The 27,031-nt window shown below is 37.7% G+C and overlaps 1 protein-coding gene across 1 annotated transcript in view; it reads left to right on the top strand.

Moving 5' to 3' along the window:
• The window catches only part of RUNX1 (RUNX family transcription factor 1), a 353,640-nt gene extending 326,990 nt beyond the window's left edge, over positions 1 to 26,650 (top strand). The window contains exons 7-8 of the mRNA XM_044670241.1: positions 16,915 to 17,076; positions 26,172 to 26,650. Coding sequence (XP_044526176.1) covers positions 16,915 to 17,076; positions 26,172 to 26,650 — 641 coding nt within the window. The remainder of the gene's footprint in view (positions 1 to 16,914; positions 17,077 to 26,171) is intronic.
• The last annotated feature ends 381 nt before the right edge of the window (positions 26,651 to 27,031 follow it).

Raw genomic sequence — 27,031 nt, 5'->3', positions numbered from 1 at the left:
AGAAAAACCCCAGATGGAGACATGAAGTCAGATTCAACTGAAATAATTGAACAATAATGCACAAATCTGAGAACAGACTTTAATCTCTATCTAACAAACATTTATCATGGTCTATTATATATATATATATATATATATATGTATGTATATATATATACTAATAGGCAAGGCACTGTATTAGGCAAGTGATGAAATGATGACAGATAAAACAAGATCTGAAATAGGCTCTGCCCTCAAAGAATGTACTGTCTATAGGGAAAATGAAAACATTGTTTGAATACTTCTTCAGGTAATCTATAATATCACACCATTGACAATCCCAGTCCTTCCATGCTTTTGCAAATGATCTTTAATGGGTTGTTACGGCCAAACAGTTGTTTCGCTGTAAGGTATATTTATTGGCTTGTTTACTTATTTATTTTTAAACTCTTGCTTTCTCTCTTAGAATCCATATTAAGAATTGGTTCCAAGGCAGAAGAGTGGTAAAGGCTAGGCAATGGGGGTTAAGAGACTTGCTCAGGGTCATATAGCTAAGAAGTGTCTGAGGTCATATTTGAACCCAGGATCTTCCATTTCCAGACCTGGCATTCTATTCACTGGGCTACCTCTCTGCCCCTGGACTGTATTTTTATAAAAGTAAGGTTCCTCTACTGAAGAGGAAACTAAAGCCTCTAAAATGGGAATGGATTTGCCCAAATCACACAAGCAAAGCCAGTTTTCAAACCTAGATCTTTTGAATCTTCCCCTACTTGCCTACTTTCCTTCTTTGAAAAAAAGATGCAGTCCATTATTGGTCCCATACTTGGAGCATTTCCACCTTGGAAGGAACTCCCATGGCTTGAGTTCTGTCTTCTGGCATAGCTTTTGAGATCCGAGTGTCTCCTTCATACCAGAACAGGAATCAGAATAGGATAGAAGGGGCATAGCTTTTGAGATCTGAGTGTCTCTTTCATACCAGAACAGGAATCAGAATAGGATAGAAGGTTATTGATTCAGTTTGAGCTTTCCCACTTATTTTGTGTTCTAGAAGATTTTTCCCTCTCAAGGCATTCCCACTACTGAGCAACAGTTTTGTAGTTGTGTGCTATATCATATCCACCTTCAACTTTTTAAAAATGTCCTGTCTTTTTTTTTTTAAGGACAAAACACTAAAAAAAACCATTGTTCAAAAAAAAGAAGACCTTCCTTCACCTTGTAAATCAAACAAGACCCTGGAGGGAGGTTTCTCCTGCTGGGCTAGTATGGTATCATTTTTCTCAAGGTGACCTCATCTGTTGAAGGAGGAAGGTTGCATTTGATATGTCCTTTACTCTCTCTAAGTCAATAACAGGGTATCTTTAGATCATGAGAGATCTGTTTATTAGCAAATGTTTTTTAAATATATTTTTCTCCTTTTTGCTCAAAATTATGGTCTATTTTAGAATTTAAAAGAATTCTGGAAGATTTCCCTTTGCCTTTCTAAATCAGAATTTGGAGAGATGCTCTGCTACACATGGAGATTATCCCTAGATGAATTTCACTTTGTTAGCCTATGTTCTTTGTTCTGAGCACTAGGGATGAGCTTATGAAAGAGTAAGTGGCTCTTATCTTCAAAGGCCTCTTTTATGCAGATAAAATGCCACTTTGGCAAACCTATATTTTTAATCTATTGCAATCCTGACGAGTTCTCATCGAGGTCAACTGTGGCATGCAGACGGACTTCGAACTCAAGCAAAGGGTCACAAAGCTAGATAGTGTCCTGAAATTTTCAAATGAAGAAATGAGTAAAAATAGTTAAAGATCAGGAAACTTTTGGGGAAAGGAAGAGAAGTAAGAAAGAACTAACCTATAGCGTTTATGTCCTTTTCTAATTGGACCAATGAAATCACAGCCTTCATGGGATGTAATACAACAGACTTTTCACTATTATCATAGTAGCTCACATTTATAAAGCACTACTATACTTTTTCTTTTCCTTTTTCATAAAGTCTTCCCTTACAATAATCCTAAGAAGAAAGGACAGGTATTATTTCTATCATTTTACAGGTAAGAAAACAAAAAATGAGAGGTGAAATAACCCTGAGACAAGATGTACTCAAGGCCATACAAATAATTAATGGCTGAACCATTATATATTCATATATATATATATATATGCTAGATCTTGGAAGGGACCTCCAGAGATCACCTTGTCTGGTTAACTCTTTGCGCTCAGGAAAGTAAGGTCTCATTACTACCGTTTTGTAGATATGATAGACAGTTCCCTTAAAAAGAAAATGATTCTGTGTTCTCAAAAGTTATGGTAACCAGTGGACTACAAAGTACGGCAGGTCTTAACAAGCTGGAAATGTGTCAAGTGTTGGTAAAGTGAGGGACAGTCATCTAAGGACTAATCCTAATTGCTAATAGCTAATTGAAGAGATTCATTCATCACCCAAAGATTGGACACTAAGTGATCGTTTTTTTGGGAATAGCAATTCACCACTATTTACTTTACAAACTTGAATGTTTTAACTAGTAGTAGTCATACTCGTAGTAATGGTGAAGGGGAGTTGTGATCTGTGTTGATGGAAGGAGTTCTCAAAATGATTAATTCATGGATCTTTTGAAGTATTGAAATAGAAATAAATAAATACTTGATTGATGGTGGACCTAGAACTAAGGACTTTTGACTTCTGTAGGGCAGTGCTTACCCTGAAAAAAAACTGGAATTCCCAATAGTAGTGTTGTTATCTCCAGTTCTCAGAAATTATGTGTGTGTGTGTGTGTGTGTGTGTGTGTGTGTGTGTGTGTGTGTGTNTGTGTGTGTGTGTGTGTGTGTGTGTGTGTGTGTGTGTGTGTGTGTGTGTGTGTGTGTGTATTTGGGGAAAGAGAAATTATCATGATAAGAAAATAGAGATTGTAACAGAACTATGGGTGTGTCTCTTCTACAGGAGAGTCAAGACATTTAAGATGGAACCTCTGATTTGATTAACTTCCCAAGAATCTATTGAAAGAGGGCCGCTGTTCATGTTGAAGGAAGCATTTTACTTCCCTCATTATGGATATTTCTTCAGGTTGGGGGCGTGGAGGTTCCTGGGTACATAACTGTTTAACTGTTACCACTCAGTATGACTCATATCTAAGAATACAAAGAACAATACATCCTCAATTTGAAAAACTCAGCTTTCCCTCTTGTGTGTGTCACTGGCTCTGGGAGACTGTCGTTTGCACATAATACAGCCAGCCATGTTCTTCAAAACCCCTGTGACGCCAGCCTTGAAGGAGTGTGCTTACTCAGTGGGAGAGATGGTTTATATTTCATCTGAGCAGCTTATGTGCAAACCTGCTAGAACAGCACTTACATTGATTATGAAATCACGTTTTTCACAGGCAAGTGCTCATGGTCATTTGTGGTTTCCAACACTGGCATCAGATGGGGAAGAGCAAACTAGTGAAAGGAAGCCTAGTTCCCAGTGCCTTCATTCTGCTTAGAATGAAATTCATCATGAAGGGTCTACCTGCTGCCTCAAATGAAGGGCCTTATGGACACCTTTTTAATGATCTTTTCACTGAGGGAGAGATGGATTATAAATTTCAGCCATCGTAGAGACTCTTTATTGCCAGCACAGATTGAAAGAGAGTGTTAAAGTTCTTTCTTCTACTACTTCAGTTTACTTGAAATTGTTTTCGCAACTGGTGCTTTTCTTTTCCCTTTAGTTTTTCATTGGATCTTATTAGAGTGCCAGTCTTTAGAATTGCTGCCCTAAACTAGGGTCTCTGGCTTGAAATCAAATAAGGATACATTAGTGTCCAAGTCACATGGGAACAGAAGATGAGTCAAGGGCTTTAAACTACTCTCAGATTTTTCAAACAGTTCTAATGTTTCACAAAACCACAAAAGTGCTAAAGAGAAAACAAAGATGGGGGGAGGCATAAGGCAGAGTGCTGTAGAGATATCAGTGATACGTAGGGTCACCCAGCAGCCAGCCCTGTCTGTTGAGCACCTGTAAGGTGGGTCCCAAAATATCGTGCATCTTTTGAGGTCTTTGAATGTCCTGCCGAATTGAAGAATTCTGGCATGGAGTTCTCTAAGTTTGAAGATGGAGCAAACTTTGAAGTGATATATCTAAAGATCCTAGACCCTCACAGGGATGCCACCTGCAAAAATCAGGATAAGACTGCATGTTTTAGAAGTTTTGTGATATAGAGTAAAGAATATTTGGATCTGGAGTCAGGGCTGGTAGAATCAAGCTCATGTTTAAATCATGTTAAATTTAAAAGATCATGTTAAAATTAAAAGGAATCATAGAGAGTATATAGGCCAACCCCTTATTTTACAGATGAAGGAAGTGAAATGGCTTTAACATGGTAGTGATGAGCAAATCTGGGACTCCATGTAAATCTTCAGACTCCGGTTAAGGGCTCTGTCCATTACACCCACCCACCTTCCACCATAATTCTACCACTTTGAGGTTTCTGATCTTAGGCAAGTCACCTAACTTTTCTGAACTTTCATATTCCTTATGTGCAAAATAAATAAGTAAATAAAAATTGGGGTGTTAATGCTTTACTGAATACCTAGTAAAAACTTAAACTAATTTACAAACAAGTATTAATTATCACTATCTTCTTGTTGGTCCCAGGAATTTAGGCATCTACTTATGCTAGCTATGGAACCTTACATCACATAGGGCCACTCGCATCTCTGCTCATGTGGCAGATCTTATATGGGGATGGATACCAAAAGCTTTGTGTTCACACTTGAAAGTTCTGCTTCGCATTGTAGCAGCAAAACCATCCATCCTAAGAATATTTAGGAGTAGGCGTAAAACCTCATCCCACACACAGACACACACCTTTTTAATAGGAGCAACATTGATTTAAAATGAAGCTTTGAAGGAGGAAAGTCATAAAAGGGCATCTTGAGTTTAAATAAAGTAAGAGAGTTTCTCTTATAATTTCCATCTACAAGCTACTATTGCAGAGTATGCCCCCTTTCTCCTCTCCTGCCACCCCCTGGGAGTGATCTACTCCCTCTTCTCATTCTGTTGCCTCAGTATTGGTTTGTTATGTTTTGGTTTTGCTCATACAGCATAAACCAACTAACTAGATTTTTACTAGCAAAATAATTGAAAGAGATTGAAGACAGTTTTTTTCTATTCTGTTTTTTTTTTCCATTAAAGAGATTTTCTTTCTACCTGAACCATTTTTTCCCCTTTAATTCTCTGCTTTGAATCTACTGTTAGCATCAAAGCTAATTTGTACAAAAGTGCTTAAGATTAGCTAAAAAGCTTCTACCTCCCTTTAAAACTGATTCTAAAAGCAGAAATTCACTTATCCTTACATCTTAAAACACATTTCAACGGAATAGTTTTTTGATGGAGATAAGTAGCAATTTCCTCACAAATTGCACTAATCAAACATCTTTGTGTCATTTGTGGCTCCATGTTTAGAAATTGAAAAAGATTCAGAGGACAAACAGACTAAAGGCTCATATACTTGGAATAAGGAGAAGATTTTAAGGGAAATGATCTGTTTATCCTGCAAAAGAGAGGCTGAGAGAGAACTTCAACTATGGAAAAAACCTCTGGGCCTCAGCTTTCTCACCTAGAAAACAAGGAGTATCCTCTTGTCTTCCATTTGTCTGTAATGTTACAAAAAGCATTAGAAATTGTTTTATTTGGCCCCAAGAGTAGAATTAATAGCAAGCAGATTTAAGCTTGTAATAAAAAAAAGGTTACAATCGTAACTGTCTAGGTGAGTGGACTGCCTTAAGAGGCAATGGATTCCCCATAGGACCTTAAGTTGGTCGGTGAACTGTTTTTAAAATTACAGAAAGCAGTCTTGGCCAAGTATAGGTTAGACTAGATGAGCTCTAAGTTCCCTTCCAGCTCTGACTCTTGTGATTCTAAATGCATAGATGCAGGCTGGGACAGTGCCACCACTTCCCTTGAATGATAGTAGGAGTATTTATTTATAGGATAATTTTGTAGGCAAAGGCCTCTGATCATTTTCTTGGGGCCAGCTACTTGAGTTTTCCTGTAGCCCATCTGCTTTCCTATCCTGCGTCTCTCAGTCATTTTCCATTATCTGGTAGGGTGGATTACCCCAAAGTGTGATTCACCAGTCATGCTGTGCCATAGTGACAGGTTGACAATAGTTACTTAGAAGGATATCATTACGGTTTTATTGCATTCTCTAACAGACTCCCTTAGCAGCAACATTGTCCTTGGACTCCGAATATCTCAGATTGAGTTCTGGTTTGACTCTATTTATAGTCTGATTTGGAGCAAAGCATTTGACTTCTCTAGGCCTTTTCTCATACTCTGTAATTGAGGAGTTTGTATTGAGTGATCTCAAAGTACTTTCCAGCTCTGAAACTGTGGGATTCAGAATAATGCATTATGTCAAATATTAATGAGCACAAGATAATCCACACATATTTTAACTATGACTAACCTGTTAGAAGAGCACATTCACTGATTGACTATATGTCTATTTGTAGATGACGGGTTGTTTTGTTTTTTTAAAACAATAAACATAGAAAAGACAATAAGAACAAAAGAGATAGTCATTATTTACCACAAAAATGAAATCTCATGGACATTGCTAAATGGTAAATAAATATGTGAGTGTGTGTGTATATGTGTATATAAATATAGATAGATGCGTATGTGTCTATGTGAGTGTGTATATAGAAATATAGATATTTGGTTTCCTTAGCTATTATATCCACACATACTGATCAGCATAATATATGCTTCAATATCAGCATAATATCTAGGGATACAATTGGATTCTAAACCACAATGAACCAATTCTGAAGTGAGAGTTTTTGTCAGCCAGAGGAAAGCTATATTCCATGACCAGTTTTCATTGAAAATCAGTTCTGAAATGTTTCTGCCTTTGGCCTATAATCAATAAATAGGTTTCCTGGTCCTTCTCACTGTGACTTGATGATTTTCCCATGCTCATATGTTCCTAGAACCTTAGATTTAGAAAGGATCTAAGAGGCTATAACATCAAACCCATACCTGAACTGAACATAAATCACCTCTACAACATACCTGAAAGTTGATCATTCTACTTTTGAAGACTTTTAAGTTTAGGGAAACCTACTACCTCCTAAATTAGCTCATCAATTAGAACAGGGAGTTCTAATTGATAGAAAATTTTCCTTATGTCAAACATATAGATATGATTGTGATTAATAATATTTGCCTTCAGAAGAATCTTTTCTCTTCAGCTTTTGAAAATTTCTGAGAGGTAATGAGACCCTCAAGTTTACAACTTTGCATCTTGGGATGCCAGGAGTTAATTCTATGGATTTAACAGATCCCTGATCTTTAATCAGAAGTCCATTTTTTTTCAATATCTTTTGGAGGCAAATATTATTAATCACAATCATATCTATATGTTTGACATAAGGAAAATTTATGGTCCCATGACCATATTTGTAAAACTGTCCTTTATGAAAAAATAAGACATCAACAAAACCCAATGATACAATGAATGACATTGTCTTACAGTATATAAAACATTCTACATCTTTACTATCATTTCTCTCTATGGAGAAGGAGGGAACAGTTTTCAACATTTGACCTCTACCAAAACTGGTGATTCCATATTCTTGTTTTTCAAAGATCATTCTCTGTAGATTGCTATTAATGTAGAGGAAAAGGGATTTCAGAATTTGTGAGTGAAGGTGAGTGGAATTGGACTTTCCAAGGCCACTGGAGATTTAACTGGTCACTTATAGAAGAATCTTTGATCTTTATACATTTTTTTGCTGTAGGAAAGGATATACAGAGTGAAAGGAAAATCAATTGGATTGGAAGGCAAAAAGGGAAGAGGGGTATTTTCCTCAGAAACTCTGTGTATAATGTAAAACTTTGTTTAGAATAAATGTTTATTGAATTGAATTGAATTTCATGGGTTAGCATCATGGGAATTGATTCTGCCATTTTCAGAGGAAAAGAGTTCAATACTGATAATGTTTGGATAAGGAAGGAGCTAGGAGCAGGATAAAAGAATAATTATGTGATTAGTTTATGCCGTGATTGTTTAATAGAGTAAAAAAGAGAAAAAAATATCTTTGTGGAGGAGAGTGTGATGTAAATTCATTCTCTGCCTCATAGAGTCCAAATGAGAAAGAAGAAGTGAAAATTTTGTAGATCGTTCCCGTGTTTTGTTTTGGTTTTGTTTTGGTAGTTGTTAACTTCAAACTTGCCATAGCCCCTCCTCAGAAAATGAGAAGATGCTTTTTTAAGACTAATCTCAGACTACTCCTCCTTTACATAAGGTGGTATTTCCCCTGGGAACTGTCTGGAAGATGTTATGAGGAGTAACACTTTGCATTTATAGAGAGCCTTTCATCTGTACATCTCAAAGTGGCTTTACAAACACTAATTATTTCTCACACTTGTGAGGCAGGTAAGTATTATTACACCCTACTTTAGAAATGAGGAAAGAGAGGTATAAGGAGTTGAAGGACTCAGCCTGGGGCTATCAGGGTTCCAGGGCAGCATTGAGATTAGGATCCAGAGGTCTGGATTCCCAGCCTTGCCACTAAACCACAAAGCCACCTCTTCTCCCACAACTGGGAGAGGGAAAGGAAAAGGTACACTAGAGGCAATCATTGAAGCTCTGCAGGAGCAATGCTCATTTCTCACTTCCCTCTGGCTGGCACATCATAAGCCACATTGCTTTGCCATGGGTAGTTAATAACTCAAAACCCCAAAGGACTTTTTAAAAGCTGATTACCCAAGGAGTAGCTTGGTGCTAGCTGTTTCCCTGAAAAGTATGCTGATATAAAGCAACTTAACAGCATATGACTAACCAAGATGTCTGCAAGCCAATCAGAGATAAATGGTTGGCAATCCACAAAGGTCTTTCCTAGTGTTGTTTTTTGGTTATTTTTTGTTGTTGTTGTTTTCCCCCCCTTCAGCCTCTAAAGCTTGTAGGAACTGAATTATATTATGAAGAGATTTTACTGATCAGAATACTATGCCAATTAACCATCTACTATCAGGACTTATGTGTAGTTAATGTCAATATTTTGTTTTGTTTTTTAAAAACTGGTTTTCACTCTTGACACTTGAGCTGAGACATGATTTCTGGAAACCAAGCCAGAGCTTCAGGGAAATGGTTCGCTGTAGCCAGGGATTACCATTTGTAACTATAAAACATTTTTTTTGTCATTCTGGAAACAGTTATAGAGCATAAGGAGCAGGAGAGTCATATGGAGGGAGGAGCATCATGGGGTATTCCCTTTTTTTAAGGGTTACCCAAATTGTCTCATGGGGTGGTGTTGATGGGAGAGATGAACAATCAATGCTCGCTCTGACACATCACCCTGGAAACTGAATCACATCCCTGAGGGCTGACTCACATCCTGTTGTGTGTTCTGAGAGCTTCTAAGAGAGTCTGTATTACACTATAAAGCAAGACTGTACTAGGAGGTGAACTTCAATGGCAGCCTAAGAAATGTCTTGCCTAGTACCAACCTGGTAAGGGGAGAAAAAAGTTCTAGATAGAGTAAAAACACTGCCTCAAGGATTTATCTTTTCATCTGTCTATCTATCTATCCATATATATGTATATATATATTTTACATATGTATATACATACACACATACCTTTATATATGTACATATATATATATACACATACACACATAAACCACCACATAATAGTGTAGCATGCATAACTTTCTACTCTTTAGTTTTACATAACTGTTAAATATGGCTGCTGTAGTATTAACAGTATGTCCGTGTGGATAGAGGACCGGAATCAGGGAGGTCTTAATTCAAATCCTGCCTCTGACACATAGCAGCTGAGTGACCCAGGCCAATCATTTAAGCTCTCAGTATTCCCAGACAACTTTCTAAGATTACAACTTATAGACAATTATATAACTCACATTTGTAGATGGCATTCCTCCACCTCATGCCCATGGAATCACAGGTCCAAAACAGCAAATAGCAACCAGAGAAGGAACTTCCCACATGGCTTTATCATCCAAGATCCTTCCTCTGGTCCAGGGTTTTAGGAGGAATGGTACAGTGAATGTCCATACAAAGGATAAAATCATACATACAGGCAAGGGAATGCTCAAAAGGAGATAGAGAGCACAGCATTGTTGGCCATCAACAAAGGAAAAAGTATAGTCTGTCTACTTCTTCCCTTGAGCAAGGAGAGATTGTGAACATGGTAAGGGTAGGAGCTCCAGAACATCCAAATTTAAGCCTACTCTTCCAGTGTCTTTTTTTTTCTCTCTTTGCAATAGTCTAAGTGGAGAAGATGTTACTGAGATAACCATACTTTTATCTCTTCATCAGTCTAAGCTCTTCAGCTTTTCATTGTTGGCAAGTCCTCTCTGTGACCTCCTTAGAAGTGGGAATTATCGTCTGCCTATCTTTTGTATTCTCAGCAGTGCCTGGCCAGTAGTGAGTGCAAAGGAAATGTTTCTTAATTAACCAACTTAAATAATTTAAACTAAAAAACCAACCTGAGTCAAATGTTGTGGCTCATGACTATGAGGCATTGAAGCTGGAGAAAGGGTTAAATGCTTTGAGGATTTAGGAACAAATGCATGGCTCCATTGAGCAGTCTTACAAAACATATATCCCAAACTACCTAGCAATCACATTTCCCCAGCATCCTGTTTTCTTTTTGGAAAGAATGCAAACATGTATATGTTTATTTATTTATATATGTATTTATTTAATATTTATTATTTCTATATAAATATATAATAAATTAAACCACTATTCTCTTTTTTTTCTAACTTGCTTTTGTTAGCAAGGTAACATGATACAACAAAAAGGGAACTGTACTCTAGAACTTGGGAAGACCTGTCTTATAGTGTTGGCCTTGCCAGTAATTGGCTGTTTGGCTTTTGGACAAGTCATTTCACCCCCTCTAGGCCTGTTTTCTCATATGTATAATGAAGGGGTGGAATTAGATTTCTGAGTTTCCTTTTAGCACTAGATATCCATGATGTAGCTAAGTAGTTATTTACAAGTCTCTGTTAGATCGTTTTCAACTTGGGGTTATCCTTGGTCCTGCTGTCTTCCAACCTTCACAAAGAAGACCCTTGTCCTCTGTTAGAGCAGTATGTATGCTTTATGGGAGTCTAGATGTCTGACTGCCATAGAAAGAGCATGGAAAGAAACCACAAATATGAAAAATACAGAGACATAGAAAAATTTACATGAATTGATGCAAATTATACTAGACAAGGACAAAGAAACAATATTCACAATGATTAAAACAATGGAAATGTAAAAAATCATGATAGAACAATCAAGAGTAAATGTTGCAAAATTACTAAAAACAAAAATGGTATGGAAAAAAGAGCTATGAGAAGGTAGACTTTCTCTTCTTAGACTTTCTCTTTTCTTGAAAAATATTACTTGTTATATGGAATAACTCTGGGATGAGGAACAGGTGGTATTTTGGGAGAAATGTTGGGGATATAAAAGCAAAAGATATCAATTAAGATCATTTTTTAGAAATGAAAGAACCTTGAAGTAGGATTTTTGAGAGAAGTAGACTGTAGTTCCAAACACTACCAAAGACTGATGAATATGGTATAATGGAAAAAATTCTCTACTGGTGTTTGGAAAAACCAAGCTTTGAATCTCAGTTCTGCCAAATGCTTAACCTATGTGATGCCTGGTCAAGAACCACATCTCTGTTTTTCACATCCCTTATCTTTAAAATGAAAGGATTGGACAAGTTCCTAGACTATTAGAGACAAAGGAGCCCTTCTATAAAATCTAGGTCCACTCTTTAGTTTTTATAGTTGAAGACTTTTAAGACCCAGAGGTTTAAATTATTTTCACTGGGTCACATTTTACTAAGAGGCAGGTATCTAATTCAAACCCAAGTCTGTTTTCTAAATCCAGAGCTCCTTCTATTAGACTTCATCAGGATTCGTAGTTGGAATGACTCACTTCAAGAGAGTTGATAATGATGTTCAAATATCACCCTTCACGTCTTCTCTTCTCCTCCTTCCCACTTCACAGGAGAGAAAACTAAGCCCTGTTAAAAAAAAAAAAAAAAAAAAAAAAAAAAAAAAAAACAGGGAGAGGGGAAGCACAAAGGCAGCAGCTTTGTAGTACTGGATAACAGAAAAGGGATATGCTCCCCTCAGCCTGACAGGCTCTGCTGAACTGAGCCTGCCAAGCTGCCTCCTTTAACAGTTGCCCAAGCTAAGTAACTAAGAAGGAGTTGGGAGTGTTGACAACTCCTCTAGCTTCTTGATTTGAGGTTGGCTTTGTTGTTGGTATGGGCTGGTATTAATGCTAGATGGATAACGCTGAAATTCTGACTGCGTGAAATAAGTTTCCCTTCCTAGTAGCTTTGGATATTCACTAATTAGGAAAGGTACTCCAATCTTTAGTTGAACTTAGTAACAAGGTTTATTTCTCACTTAACAAGGGGTCAGGAACAAGGAATGAGGTAAGAGGTTTTAGGGATGCTAAATCTAAGCTAATATAAAGTAGGTGATCAGAGATTGTAGATACTGCTAGATCAGTGATAGGCTGGAGCTTTTCACCCTCTCACTAACCCTGGCTTGACCTGGCCAGAGCCAAACCAAAGGATAGGGAAGGCTATTGTTCTTCTTAGATGGTTGTAATATTGTTCTCTCTCAGCTCTATTGACAGCAAGTATGACAGCTCTCTAAGTCTTTCAGGCAAGGAAACTAGATTGCAAGTACAGATTGCCTACCCACCCTCTTGAACCTCCCTCCACCTGAGAATGCTCCAGAATGAGCTGCTCTGTGCTGTACATGATGGGTATTTATAGAGTTAGTTCCAACTGCCTGTTGGCCTTGGCTCACACCACCTGGGTGCATTCTAAGGTCTTCAACCAATGATCCTGTCACTCAAGATGATTTCCTTTTTGTCCCAGAAATGCCTTATAACAGCCCCAAAAGGAAACACTTGACTGAGTTCACAAAACCTAGAAACAATTTAACCAAGTCTGACTTCCCTAAAACAAAGATTAGATTAGACATCCTTTCCTGCTCTAATATTTGTCACACAAAAAACTATTGCCATTCTGAAAGTGATGAAAAAAGGATTTGTATTTCTTGTGACCATCCTCTTATGTAGCCCTTCTTTCTCTGCTCAACACAGATACTAACCACTAACTTGAAGGCTTCCTCTAACATCCTTAGATGATTCTACTGTTTTAAACAGTATTGAATAATAGTGGCTCCCTGTACCCATCAGCTTCTTGACATTTCTAGATGCCTTTAATTGAACTTTACCATTACATCCCCTCTATAACAGAATATATATGTATCTGTGAATACAAACTCTACTTTTCATTCTCAACATCCAGTCTAGGAAAAAAAAAAAAGACTAGAAGAAGATAAAATATTAAAGGGAAAAAAAACGTGTTTGTAGATTTAGAACTGCAAGGAATTTATAAGTCATCTAAGCTAAATTCCTCATTTTATATAAGAGGAAACTATGGCCAAGAGAGGCAACTTACCTAAGATACAGCTTGGATTTTAAACTAGATCACTTATTTCAAATCATATCCTTTCCCATTGTACTACGCTTCTTTTTTCATAATGTTTACCTCCTATTTGTTCTAGAATACATGTTTCATGAGGGCAAGGATTAAACTTTTTTATGTTAAATGCAGTTCCCGGAATACAGTGAGCACTTAACATTTTTTAAAAATTAGTAATCATAATTGTAATTAAGGTTTTTAAGCCATGTCTAGAAGCTCTCCACCACCACCTACTGGCCCTCCAGTGACAATGGATCCAAATTTTAAAGCAAACTACACAGTCTTTGTTAAAATTGAAATGCCCCATTCCTCCTGAGTATCTACTGTTTTTCAATACTCCATCCAGTTCTTTCCTGGAAAGCAGAACTGTTGTGGTCTTAGATTGGAAAAGAAGGTCACCAAACCTTGTGAAGACAAGAAAAGGCCATGGACTTTGATCCTAAGACCATCTTATCAAAGTCTATTTTTAAAAGGTTATGAAACCTATTATGCAATGTTTGTGTGGTTTGATTATGAGTTTGGAAAAGCCTAACACAACTTTTTCACTGCAATAAAACATGACATGGCATGAATTACGGCATAATACTATATGCCTAGCCTACTGTGGTTTTAGACATGAGGCTAAGGGCGTTATGCTGTCTTCACAACAAGCATGAATTACAGTACCGCAATTCACACCCTGGAGTATTTTATGACAATTATAAAACCTCTTTTGTTTGCCTTTTAAATAATTAAAATGATATTTGTGTGTTATCTGTTCATTTAATATATGTGCATGTCTCCATATTCACATTGGGATTGTCAGCTTACATATTTTCTCCCAAAATGCAGCACATAAGTGGTTGTAGTCACTGGATTTTCCCCAAACTCTAATACAGATATGAAATATTTATTGCCTCAGAAACATAGTTAGATGTCTCTCCTGCTATCTCTGTTTGCCTATAAGTGTCTGGGAACAATGATGGTCTAGATCAGTGGTTCCCAAATTTTTTTGGCCTACCGTCCCCTTTCCAGAAAAAATATTACTTAGCCCCCTGGAAATCAATTTTTTAAATTTTAATAGCAATTAATAGGAAATGTAAATGCACCTGTGGCCATCACTGTTCCACTTGATTGCTGCAGCACCCACCAGGGAGTGGTAGCGCCCACTTTGGGAATCACTGGTCTAGATACTGCAGCAATTTCAGCCCATGTGAAACATTTCTTTTCCTCTGAATTTAACTTTCAGCCATCCCTGAAATTGGGAACAAAATAAAGAACTTAATTTAATGAAAGAATTCCAAAACTCCCTCCTAATATTGAAAAACAGAATGACAATGGAAAGGCTATGGCACCTGGAGTTAAAGGGCCTTCAATCAAATCACAGCATTGCCTTTAATACTTGTATAACCTTGGGCACACCATTTAACTTATGAGCACTCATTTCTGAATCCTCATGTAACATGAGGGAACTGAATTAGATAACTGCTAAGGTTTTCTCCAACCCTACATCTACAATGAACTTATTATTTGAGGGCCAACTGCTCCTGAGTTCTGCAAACCTCAAAATATAGTTCTGTACAGGAATATGTAAGGAAGGGTCAAGAAGAAAGCACCTTCAATAGCCTGGTTCTCTAGTAAGCTAAACAGAAAATCAAAATCTATGTCATTTAGGAGTACCTAATTCCTTTGTTATAATACATTTTTAAATGCCTCAGGGTTTTTTGAGGGACTTGAGAGGAGGTATTTGTTGGCCAGAATCCTCATTGTGAAACAATATTTATTAAGGACCCTCCTGAGCTATGCAAGACAATTAATCAGTGTCCCCATTCTAAAATAGATGACCAAAAAAAGTGGCATAAATATTGAGCTCTAAGGTCTGTAGAAGGGTAATAACTATCCCTTAATACCATGAATATGCTTTCTAACATGGAGTTTTCCTCTCCAAGCTATAAGCATGTCACACTTTTAAAAAATCAGATGCCATATGAATCATGTGGCTTAGTTCTGTAGGGAGTCTCCTAAGATCACTCAGTTCATCCCTTTCATTTTCCAATTGGTGTAGGAAGAAGTGAATAAGCATTTATATAGCACCTACTATATGTCAGGCACTGTGCTATATACTTTACAAATATTATCCCCTTTGATCCTCACAACAACCCTTAGAGGTAGGTGCCATTATCCGCATTTTACAGTTGAGGAAACTGAAGCAAACAGAAGGACTTGCCCAGGCAAAGTCACACATCTAGTAAACGTTTGAGGTTGATTTTGAACTCAGTTCTTCCTGACTCCAGGCCCAAGGCTTTCTCCACTATGCCAATAGGCACAGACGACCTTGCACAAAATTACACAGATAATAAGGCTAAGAAGCAAAGATAGGTTTTGAAGCTTGAACCAATCACAGAGATGGGATTTGAACCCAAGTATCCCTACGAATACAGAAGACCAGCATTCTTAAAAATATTTTCTGATGATGGTGGTGGTCATTTTTCTCAAGACTTGGCTTAAAGCATAAATATCCATATACTTCAAGTATTGAAATATTGTCCATCAAAGAGTTTTAGCTAATATTTTCACTCAAAGAAGCTATCGTTTTACAAAATAATTTTCAATCTTTAGAATTCTTTAGAAAATCTTTAGAAAAAAATTTTATCAGCTACAAATTCTCAAAGGAGTACTAATAAACTACAGTTTTACAATAAATTGAAGGTGGAGCCGCTCATCACACTTACCACAATGCCTTTAGTTTACTACATACTTCTCAGTAAGTGCTCAGTTGAATTGATTTGAATTGAAGTATTGACATCAATGAAGCTGTTAAGTATCCTGATAAATATCCTGAATAAAATCACTATACTGTGTACTTTAGCACTTTTGATACCTTACTTCAGGACTTTGGTGGTCCCAGCTAAGATCTCATCTTCAGGGATGCTTTATGGATTACATCCCTCAAGAGATTCTCATCTCCTACAGTTATTGTCCATGGCTTTCTGTATGTAACTTCCTCCATTACAGAGAAGTTGCTCAACTATGTGAAGACGTTTTTCTTATTCCATTAATTTGGGATACCATTGTAGCAATTGAACTGTCTGTCTCTCATATCTCATTATCATTGAATGATCAAACAGCTCATCTTCTTTTCCAGTATCATGAAACCAGGAAGGTGAACATAAATAATACGTATTTAACCAAAGATTTTTTGATTGTTATAGAGTTCTCAAATAGCAATGATAATAATGGTGATATACTTTTTAGGATTGAGCAACATCATTCATGATGAAGATCAAATCATTTCCATGCTTTAGTAGATAATATTTGTGAACTCCTAGGGGTGAAATCTATGTTCTGTTTGGCATAGTCTTTGAGAACCCATAACAATCATCACAGTGATATGAATAATTCTTTTCCCTGTTATAATAAATTTATTCCTCTTTTTTCCAGATACAAAGCAAATCCAGCCTTCTCCTCCTTGGTCCTATGATCAGTCGTACCAGTACTTGGGATCTATTGCTTCTCCTTCTGTACACCCAGCAACACCTATTTCCCCTGGGCGAGCCAGTGGCATGACATCCCTCTCTGCAGAGCTTTCTAGCCGCCTTTCAAGTATGTATCCAAAATTCTTTGATAGTGTCAGCTATAGCAGAAGTTTTGGAGAGGCAGAAGGGGTAGAAAAGATACATTGAAAAGAAAGGAGGGTTAGAAGATACTTTAAATTGAAAAACATGCTGTATCATTCAGGACCTGAAGACAAAAGTTGAAAATTCCTATTTTGCCACCAGAAATTATCATAGGATCATAGGTTCAAAGCTAGCCGGGGCCTCGGAGATCATTGAATCCAACATTTTAATTAGGAAGTAGCTGAGGTCAGTAAAGTCCCAAAGCTGGCCAGAAGGAACTAGCAGAGGTGAGCTTTTGTTCCAGGTCCTCTTCAATTCTCGTCATTAAATTCAATTCTCATTCTATCTTGCCATTTCTCTTCCCATACTGAGCTGGGTAGACTGAGTCTGGCCTGGGTGGTTCACAGGCATTCACATCTGGGTGTTCCCAGCAATGTAACTGCAATACTTTTACATATAATGATGGGCTTAGCTTCTGAAAGTCGAATCATTATAGAGGCTAATGGGCAAGCACAAAGTTTTTGGGATAAAAAGACAAAACTTGTAAAGGTTAACAGTTACAAATTCATAACAGTACTAACAATTATATATAGAGTACTTTGTGCTTCTTTTGTAACCAGCAGCGTAGAATCGGCATTAGTATGCCCATTTTATTGATGACTAAACTGAGGTCCAGAGAAGATAAGGCACTTGACTACACTTTTAATGTTGGAGTCACATCTCAAAAACAGATTTCTTTACTCTAATTCATTGTTCTTTCTGCGATACCCCATTGTTTATTATTACCCTAGTATAAATGGATTCCCAAAATAGCTTAGGTAAATTCATGGCTGATGCATGGCAATTAATTGGAAGCAACCTAAGAAAAGGCATGTATCTCAAGTCTGTCATTTTACGGAGTAGGAAACTGAAAACATGAGAAGTAAAATAGTTTTCCCAGGGTCACTTATCAAGGTAGTAGAAGAGCAGGAATTAGAACCTGTGTCACAGGAAAACCAACCCAGAACTCTCATGTTACCATCTTATGTTTTGCCAAGCTTCTCTTATTTTTGACGTCAATACAACACTTCATCCTTTAATGATATTTGTTCTTCTGTCATCCAGTCATGCCCAACTCTTAATGATGACCCCATGAACCAAAGTATGCCAGGCCCTTCTATTCAGTGTTTCCATAACACTGTCTATCCATCTTATCCTCTGCCATCCCCTTCTCCCTTTGCCTTCAATCTTTCCCAACATCAAGGTCTTTTCCAGTGAAACCTGTCTTCTCATTATATGGTCAAAGTATTTGAGCCTCATCTTCAGTATTTGAACTTGGAGTGAATAGTCTGAATTAATTTCTTTAAGTATCGACTGATTTGATCTCCTTGCTAAAAGACAAAATGATGGGCTGGATAGACTATAAGTCAGGCCTAATGTGATTGGAGTTAATTTTTATAATTTCATAACAATTCATCAGTGCGTCTAAAGCAAGAGAAATATGTACCCATATTGAGAACTTCAAAGAAAACTATTAGAAATGAACAGTTCACAAACACACACGACTCACACACACATACACGAAGACTCAAGAAAATTAGATGCTTTTTCTTACACTTTTCCATGTTAAGTCCCTTTGTCATACTTCTGGAAATTCTTCTTACTACTGGCATTTTAAGTGTTAGTACTTTAACTTGCAGTGAGTTTGGTCTTCTGTTTCTTAAGCTTAAGTTATTCAATGGAAAGGGAAATTGACATTACATGGAAAAATTCATTTGTTGAAAAGCAAAATGAAATTTCCTCCCATTGTTCTAATTGAACACTTAAAAAAGTATTTGCAACTGTGGAATTAGAGGCAAGCCAAATTGAATATGATATAGAAATTCATCAGTCTTACTAATGGAAACTTAAATTATAAACTTTTACAATTGGAAGGCATCTTAGAGGACAGCTAGTCCAACCTCTTAAGACAGAGGAATCTCACTTACATGACCCCAACAGTTTTCCTGTCTCACTTAAATATTTTCAGTGATGGGGAACTCACTAATTAATGAGGGGGACTCTTCCATTTTGGGATAGTTCTAATTGTGAAAACATACCTCCCTGTCACTTATAGTCATTGGTACTAGTCCTTCCCTCTGGGACCAAGCAGAATGGTAATAATACTGAGACGGGTCTATTAGCCCAATGGTACAAATATGTCTATGAGTCCAATGGTGTGATCCATCAGTGAAGAAAACACCCTCCCCTACTTTACTACCTATGTCCTTCCATAAATCTTCCACAAAGGATTTAGACTGGGAAATGCTGTAGAAGTAGTATACTTAGATTTGAGCAAAACATCTAATAAATGATTGTATCCAAAAAGTGGTCTAGGTCCATTTGGAAGAACATCTCTAGTGGGATGTCACAGGGTTTTGCCCTTCACTTTGTGCTGTTAAATGCTTTTATCAGGGATCTAGGAAAATACATAAAGGCCTTCCTGTCACGTTGGCAGATGACATGACTCAAGAGAAAGTTGACACACCGGGACACAAAATCAGAACCCTAAAAGATTCCAACAGGATAAAATGAGTTGGATAAATTGAATAAGATAAAACTGAATAGGGATAAATAAGAATTATAAACTTAGAAATTAAAAAATCAGCTTCACAAGTATAGCATAGAGGAAGCAAATAGCTAACTAGTTGCAGTTCCTGTAGAAAAGTATTTGATGTTTGAGTGTACTATAAGCTCAGTTTGAGTCAGCCATAGGACACGGCAGCCAAAAAATTAAAAATATCATTATCTTAGATTATGAGCCCATGACCAAACCATCTCCTTTTTAAGGCACATGTTTTTTATTATACGTTTGATATTTCTTGTCACCAAAAGTCATTGTTGGTAATATGCTACAGCCTCCTTAAGCCTACTATCCTTCTTTTTATTGTCCCTTGTGTCGCTGGCAATTTGGGTTATTCACAAGATCATGTTGCTCCATGATTCACAACCATATGATAGCATTACCAGGAGAATATTAGCATTAGAGAAACAGGCCACTGACATATAGCAGTTTCCTCACAACAAGCCCATGAGGTGGGTTATGCAAGTTATTATTATCCCTGTGGAAAATTAGTCTCAGAAAGGCTTAGTGAGTTGGCCATATCCACACCACTAATAAATGTCAGAACCTACAAATTTCCAGCTGACCAGTTCTTCCTATTCTCTGCTCTAAATATGCCTAGTTACTGGAATTGATTCTGCTATGGCATAATTACATGAGCCCATGCTATCTTAGTTGCCCTTTTCTGGATGAGCTCAGGTTTGTTAATGCCTTGTTGCTGCTAAAATTTGATATCGGAATGGAACCAAATAATCCATATATCTTCTGATAGAGTAGAGTACAGGGAGTTTTATCACTTCCTTTGTTCTCTTAAGACATATCAATTTTGTTGTTTTTTCCCCTTAAAAACAGTCATGGGGGCAGCTAGGTGGCTCAGTAACTTGAGAGCCAGAACCAAAGATTCTGGGTTCACATGTGTCCTCAGACAGTGTGACCCTAGCCAAGACGCTAAACCCCAGTTGCCCAGCCCTTACAATTCTTCTGCCTTGGAACCAATACCTACTACTGATTCCAAGACAGAAAGTAAGGATTTAAAAAATAAAATATTTTTTAAAAAATTTTAATAGAACGGTCATGGCAGATTAGGGGCAAAAAAAAGGGAAGAGAGGATAAAATGTCTTCCCTCACCACATACTGGAAATGCATGTCATGTCATGCTTTCTTTTACAGATAACTAAGGTTGCTAATGATTCAACCAAATGCTTAAATCCTGACCAGGCTTCTGTAAAGCTTCCTGACAGCCCTTGGTAGAATTACCAGCTAATAAATGAGGGTGCAGTGACAGCACAAAGGGGAAAGAAATGACAAATAGCTCAACCAAATTGATGCTCTCTCTTTTCAGATACTGTGGCATCTATTCCTCCATTTTCTAAGTTCCTGCTGGGTGGAGGTGTAAGGGGAAACTGTATAATTTCTGTCTTTCTCATTCCTAGGGGCTCATCTCCAAGGGACAAAGTTTGCTTTCAAAAAGCCTGTGTGTCAGCTTCCCCTGACTTGTTTTGGCATCTGAGCCATGTCCATTGGCTATATTCTGTGTCTGAATCATGTACTATTTTTCTTGGACCCAACATGTTGTGTAGCTTTAGTCTCCCTCTTGAATGGGAATTTCCTTACTATGTGACTGTCCCTCAGCATCTCTATTGACCAGGTTATTTTTGCTGTTGTTGTTTCTGATTCAAGTTGGATAGACAACAGCAATCTTGTGGTGACTTGCTACAGTTGACCAAGAAGATAGCTGGTTTTAGGGACCATTTAAGTTAAAAAAAATTAGCAGCACCTCATTTTATCTTCTTTCTGTACAAGAAGGGGTTAACTGAGAACTCGTGTGATTACCAACTAAAGGACCAGTTAAGGACCATATAGAAGGGGGGGACATAAATGGCAAGGAAAAAAAATTATCTGAAATTTCCGCAGCCAAAACTCCAGGTGCCATTTTATACCCTCTTCTTCAGGACAAAGGAGGAGCTACAGACCTGTATTTGCTGAGTGAAGGAAACAGAAATGGAGACTACTTTTAAACTTGGCAGAATGCCCCTTCCTAAGAAATCAAGCATATAATGCAGACCTGCAAAGTATTGTAATAAACTTAGGGATAGGAGGGGACCAAGGCACATGAAAGAAAACTGCCTTACCTGCCGACAAGCTTTGAGAACCTGACACTGTACTGTCTGCTCCACATTTTAATCCAGTCTAACAACTTTATATTACCTTTACCTTCCCCACCTCCACGAATTTCCTTCTTTGCCAACGCAAGCAGCAAGTACACACACACACACACACACACACACACACACACACACCCACACACACACGACACACACACACACACTCAGACAAAGTATATACTTTTTCTGAAAGGAGTTGTCATCTGGATTTTTTCTCCCTTCTTTTTCCTTCTTCCTTAAAAAAAAATGATGTGTAGCTGCCAAATTAGAGGACTATCAGCTTGCATTAATCTGAGTCAGGCGAAGGATCCTTTAAAGGAGGCCCATTATCAGCTCAGGTTTTTTAATCCTTTGGGGATGGTAGGAGGAGCTATAGAGTAGAGCTGGCTTCATCCATGTCAAACTTCAGAAGGAAGAGTTGAGCTGTCGTAATCACTTAGCCCAGCGATCACTTGAGAATCATTTCTACCCCCATTACCTGAATTTTCTAGTCCTCGGACTTCCTACTTTTTAACCAAAGCCACAGTGGGTGCCAGAGATCTCTTCTCTATGCCACCACCACTACCACTACTATAAATATTAAGGCTAGCTTAAAGGCAGGAATAGGTAAACCATAATGAACTCTATGGTTGGGATAGTTTTTTAGTGTCACACTAGGTATAAAGAAGAAAACAAAATATAGACGAATTATCTGAATTGGGGCACATGTGGTATTTTGAGCTGCTTCTGGCCCAAGACAGGAATAGGTAAATCATAGTGAATCGTATGTTTGGGTTAGTTTTTTGGTGCCAGACTAGGTATAAAAATGAAAACAAAATTTTAGATGGACTATTAAATTGAGACACACATGGTATTCTGAGCTGCTTCACCAGAGAAATATGAGTCCAATGAACAAGTGGGCTTGAGAAAGAGTTGCTGGTAATGAGGAGTAACTATTATTCAAGAAAAGAAAGCTACTAAAGAGACTCAGGAGACCTGTTTCCATGTATCCTAAGCACCGAGGCTGGTGCCTTGCCCATAGTAGGTACTTTAAAGTGTTTGTTCAGGTGAACATAGTAAGGTCTGTTTTGCTGTGACAGTTAGAATTATAACTTCATTCCATTTCTTGTGCCCCTGACAGCTACATTGCTTGTACCCTCCCCTTTTGGTATCTGTAATTTTGTATTAGGCAGTTACAACATAGTGGTTGGGCAAGGACTGACATCATACTTTCAGACATGGTAGGGAAACTAAATGACCTTTTCCATTCATTTTTCCAGAAAATTCAACTTTCCTGGTTCAGGGCAGGTGAAGCAATCTTTAGAAATAAGTGAACTCATTTATTTGTATCCTGAACATTGCACCAAATTAAACAAGTTGATTTTCATTTGTTTAACTCTCTTCTTCTGACTCTGCCCCTTCACAAGAGTCTGGGTGTTAGAGTTGGAACAATGATATGTCTTCTAGCTTGACTGGAAGCAAAGCAGTTTGGGGAGTTAGCAAAAGCAAATGGCATGGTTCAAAGTCACTAGGAGAGAGCTAAAGTGAGGGGAACAGCTGTCCTTCAGAGCAAAGGGAGACTTTAGGTAGGAGGGAGGGCATTGAATTTAAAATCAGAAGACCTGAGTTCAAGTTCTACTACTTACCAGTTGTGTATCTTGAGAAAAAAACCCTTCATTTCTCTAGGAATTCATTTGCATTCTACAAAATGAAGGAAATTAGATGATCTCGAAAGTCCCTTCCAACCTCAAGATTCTGTAGTTTTGTCCCTTAGAAGACAGAGGAAGGTTAATCTCCAGCTATCCTCACTTTATAACATTTTCTCTATCCTTGTCTGACTTATTCCAGTGATGGTTAGCAGAAGGATTTCCTTCTCCAACTCATTACAGATGAGAAACTGAGCTTTCCCAGAATCCCATGGCTAGTAAATGTCAGAGGCTAGATTTGAACTCAGGTCTTTCTGATTCCAGGTCTGGTGCACATCTAGCTGCTCAAACATTAGATGATATGAACATGATATAAACATTAGCTGTTGCCATAAACCTGAATTGGTTTTGAGAGGACATATTATTCCCTCATCAAAATACAAAGGATCTTTGGTTTTTGTCCCATCATGAGGAATTCCCTGTGTAGGAATATACTAAGTCAGTGGTACCAAACTCACACAGAAATAAAGGATCCTTGAAGGCCTCATACTGACTTAGGCAATTATTTTATGATATTTATTTATTACATATAATTATGAACTTATATAAATATATATTTAATAAAATATATTTTTATTAACACATCAACACATTCAGGTCAGAAAGGAACTACATTTTGTTTGTTTTTTGGTTTTTTTTTTTAAACCCTTATACTTCGGTGTATTGTCTCATAGGTGGAAGATTGGTAAGGGTGGGCAATGGGGGTCAAGTGACTTGCCCAGGGTCACACAGCTGGGAAGTGGCTGAGACCGGGTTTGAACCTAGGACCTCCTGTCTCTAGGCCTGACTCTCACTCCACTGAGCTACCCAGCTGCCCCCAGGAACTACATTTTAATCTGGTTTGAGCCACACTTGGCGGATTTTGGACCACACATGACCTACAGGTCACATATTTGACAATTCTGTCATATAGCAATGTTTTATCATCCACCTATGATTTAGAAGATAAGTCCTAAGTAGCTTCTTGAAACACATAGAGGTTAAATGATAGTCCCTGGGTCATGCAGCTGGTTAAATGTCAGAGATAGGATTTGAACTCAGATTTTCTCAAATCCAAGGCCAGCACTCTATATACTACGTCACGTTTCCCTCACCATAGTCATCTCAAACCACAGATCATCTCATTTCAAGAAGGTGTGTTTGAGTAATAACTCATATAGTAGCAGAATATGGCTGGAATAATAGGCTTAAAATACATCAATATTGGTTACTTATTATTGTCTTCCAAATCTGAATGGTCCACATTGAAACTTTCATCTTCAGAGCATCTTATTCTGTCAAGTTTCTACATTAGCTCTCAAGCAAAATGGCAGCATATACCCCTGCCACAATCTCATGAGTCATGTAATTAATTATTTTGTATGTGTGAGAACTATTTTTTAAAATACGATTGTTTATAGCTGTGGTTATTATGTTAACCTTGTTTTTGTATCATTATCATAATAATTATTATTAATTAACATATAATTTAATAATCATGTCATGCAGTCTTACCCTATCCCTGGAAACTCCACATAGTATATCATATAGCACTAATCTTAAAATTGGTGGTACCTTCCATAGGAGAGCTCATCTCTGACCCCAGCTTCTTCCACAGATGTATGGGGCAGTCTTTGGTTAAGAACAAAGAGAACTGCCTTAGGGCTCATTAATATCTGTCAATAAAGCTACAAAGGCACAAATCAAGGAAAATGAGTTTATAACCACAGTTTGCCCATCCCACAAAATTTTATGAGCATATCAGTAATGTGAAAATTTTTAGATAAAATGAAGCCTGTCAGAAAACTCCAGACAAAATAACATCTATAATTATAAGTTATGGGAAAATTATATGAAAACTGAGGTTATCAATTTAGTGAAAAAAAAATGGGACTGTGTGTCCTTAAGCCAACATGCAAGCCCCTGGGGCAGTCTAGTCTAGACCAAAATTAAAACTAGTGATGGTACTATTTCTTTAAGATTCTGATGTTCATTGTTACTGTGTGTATTAATGACAGTAAGCATCTAATTAGAAAGGCCCTATTGTATATTGGAAAAGGCACTAGTCAGAGCATCTAGGTGGCGCTAAGGATAAAGAACCAGGCCAAAAGATAGGAGATCCTGAGTTCAATTTTGGCCTTAGACACTTCCTAGCTATGTGACCCTGGGCAAGTCATTTGAACCTCATTGCCTAACCCTTACTGCTCTTCTGACTTGGAACCAATATTTAATATTGATTCTAAGATGGAAGTTAAAGGTTTAAAAAAAAAAAAGAAAGAAAAGAAAAGGTACCAGACCAGGCTAAGGACACCTGTGTTCTAATTCTGATTTTGTATGATTTGGGGCAAGTGAATTAACCTATCCAAGATCCTACTTTCTCAATCATAAAATAAAGAGTTTGGACTAAATAATCTCTCTGATCCTTTCAACAATACAATTCTATAAGTATGACTCAAAAAGACTAATAAGTAGGGAAGAATTGAATGAGCTAGAAAAAAAAATAGTTTCAAGACATAATCTATTAAGGCATTGACAAAATATTACCAATTATTTCCTCCATCTGTTTATATTTTAGTACCATTGTTAAAATGTGTCAGTTATACCCTGGGGAAAAAAAACTGATTTCATCAGTCAATCTGTTTCAGCTGCATCTTTTTTTTCCTTCCCACAGCTGCTTCCGACCTGACGGCATTCAGTGATCCCCGGCAGTTCCCGACTCTCCCTTCCATTTCTGATGCTCGTATGCATTACCCAGGAGCATTTACCTATACCCCAACTCCAGTCACATCAGGAATAGGAATTGGTATGTCTGCCATGACCACTGCCACAAGATACCACACTTATTTGCCCCCTCCCTACCCTGGTTCTTCTCAGGCTCAAGGCAGCCCCTTTCAGACAAGTTCACCATCTTACCATCTCTACTATGGAACGTCAGCAGGGTCCTATCAATTCTCAATGATGTCTGGTGGAGACCGCTCACCTCCACGTATCCTGCCTCCTTGCACTAATGCTTCCACAGGATCTACCCTCCTCAACCCCAACCTTCCCAACCAGAGTGATGTGGTTGAAGCTGAAGGCAGTCACAGCAACTCGCCAACCAACATGGGGACCACAGCAAGGCTGGAAGAAGCAGTGTGGCGGCCATATTGAATTTTACACAGAGATGGGCCAGGACTGAATTTGCTTTGATCTACCTTTTTCCCAAAGTTGTCCCAAATGCCCTATGGGACCCGAAGGCTATTTCACTCCTTTCAGAAATAACTCCCCCAGAGGGCTAGGCTATCTGGCCACCATGTCCTTATTTCATCCAGGCAATGTGCAAAGATAGAAGAATATTTTCCTTGAAACGGTCTCTTTTTTTCAGGAGATAAAAATCGCCTTCTGGAGCCAAAAGGACCCCAAAATGGTTATATCCATTGGTCTTTAAGTAGGTCATAACTCTGATCTAGTTCCAGACCAATGGCCTCTTAAGCATCCACTGCTTCAGAGATCATACAGTACTCTATGCTGTTTGACCCATCTCTGATTGTT

This window comes from Gracilinanus agilis, chromosome 3 (assembly GCF_016433145.1).
Source record: "Gracilinanus agilis isolate LMUSP501 chromosome 3, AgileGrace, whole genome shotgun sequence".
NCBI classification, from domain to species: Eukaryota; Metazoa; Chordata; class Mammalia; order Didelphimorphia; family Didelphidae; genus Gracilinanus; species Gracilinanus agilis.
This window is presented reverse-complemented; position numbering and strand designations above follow the sequence as displayed.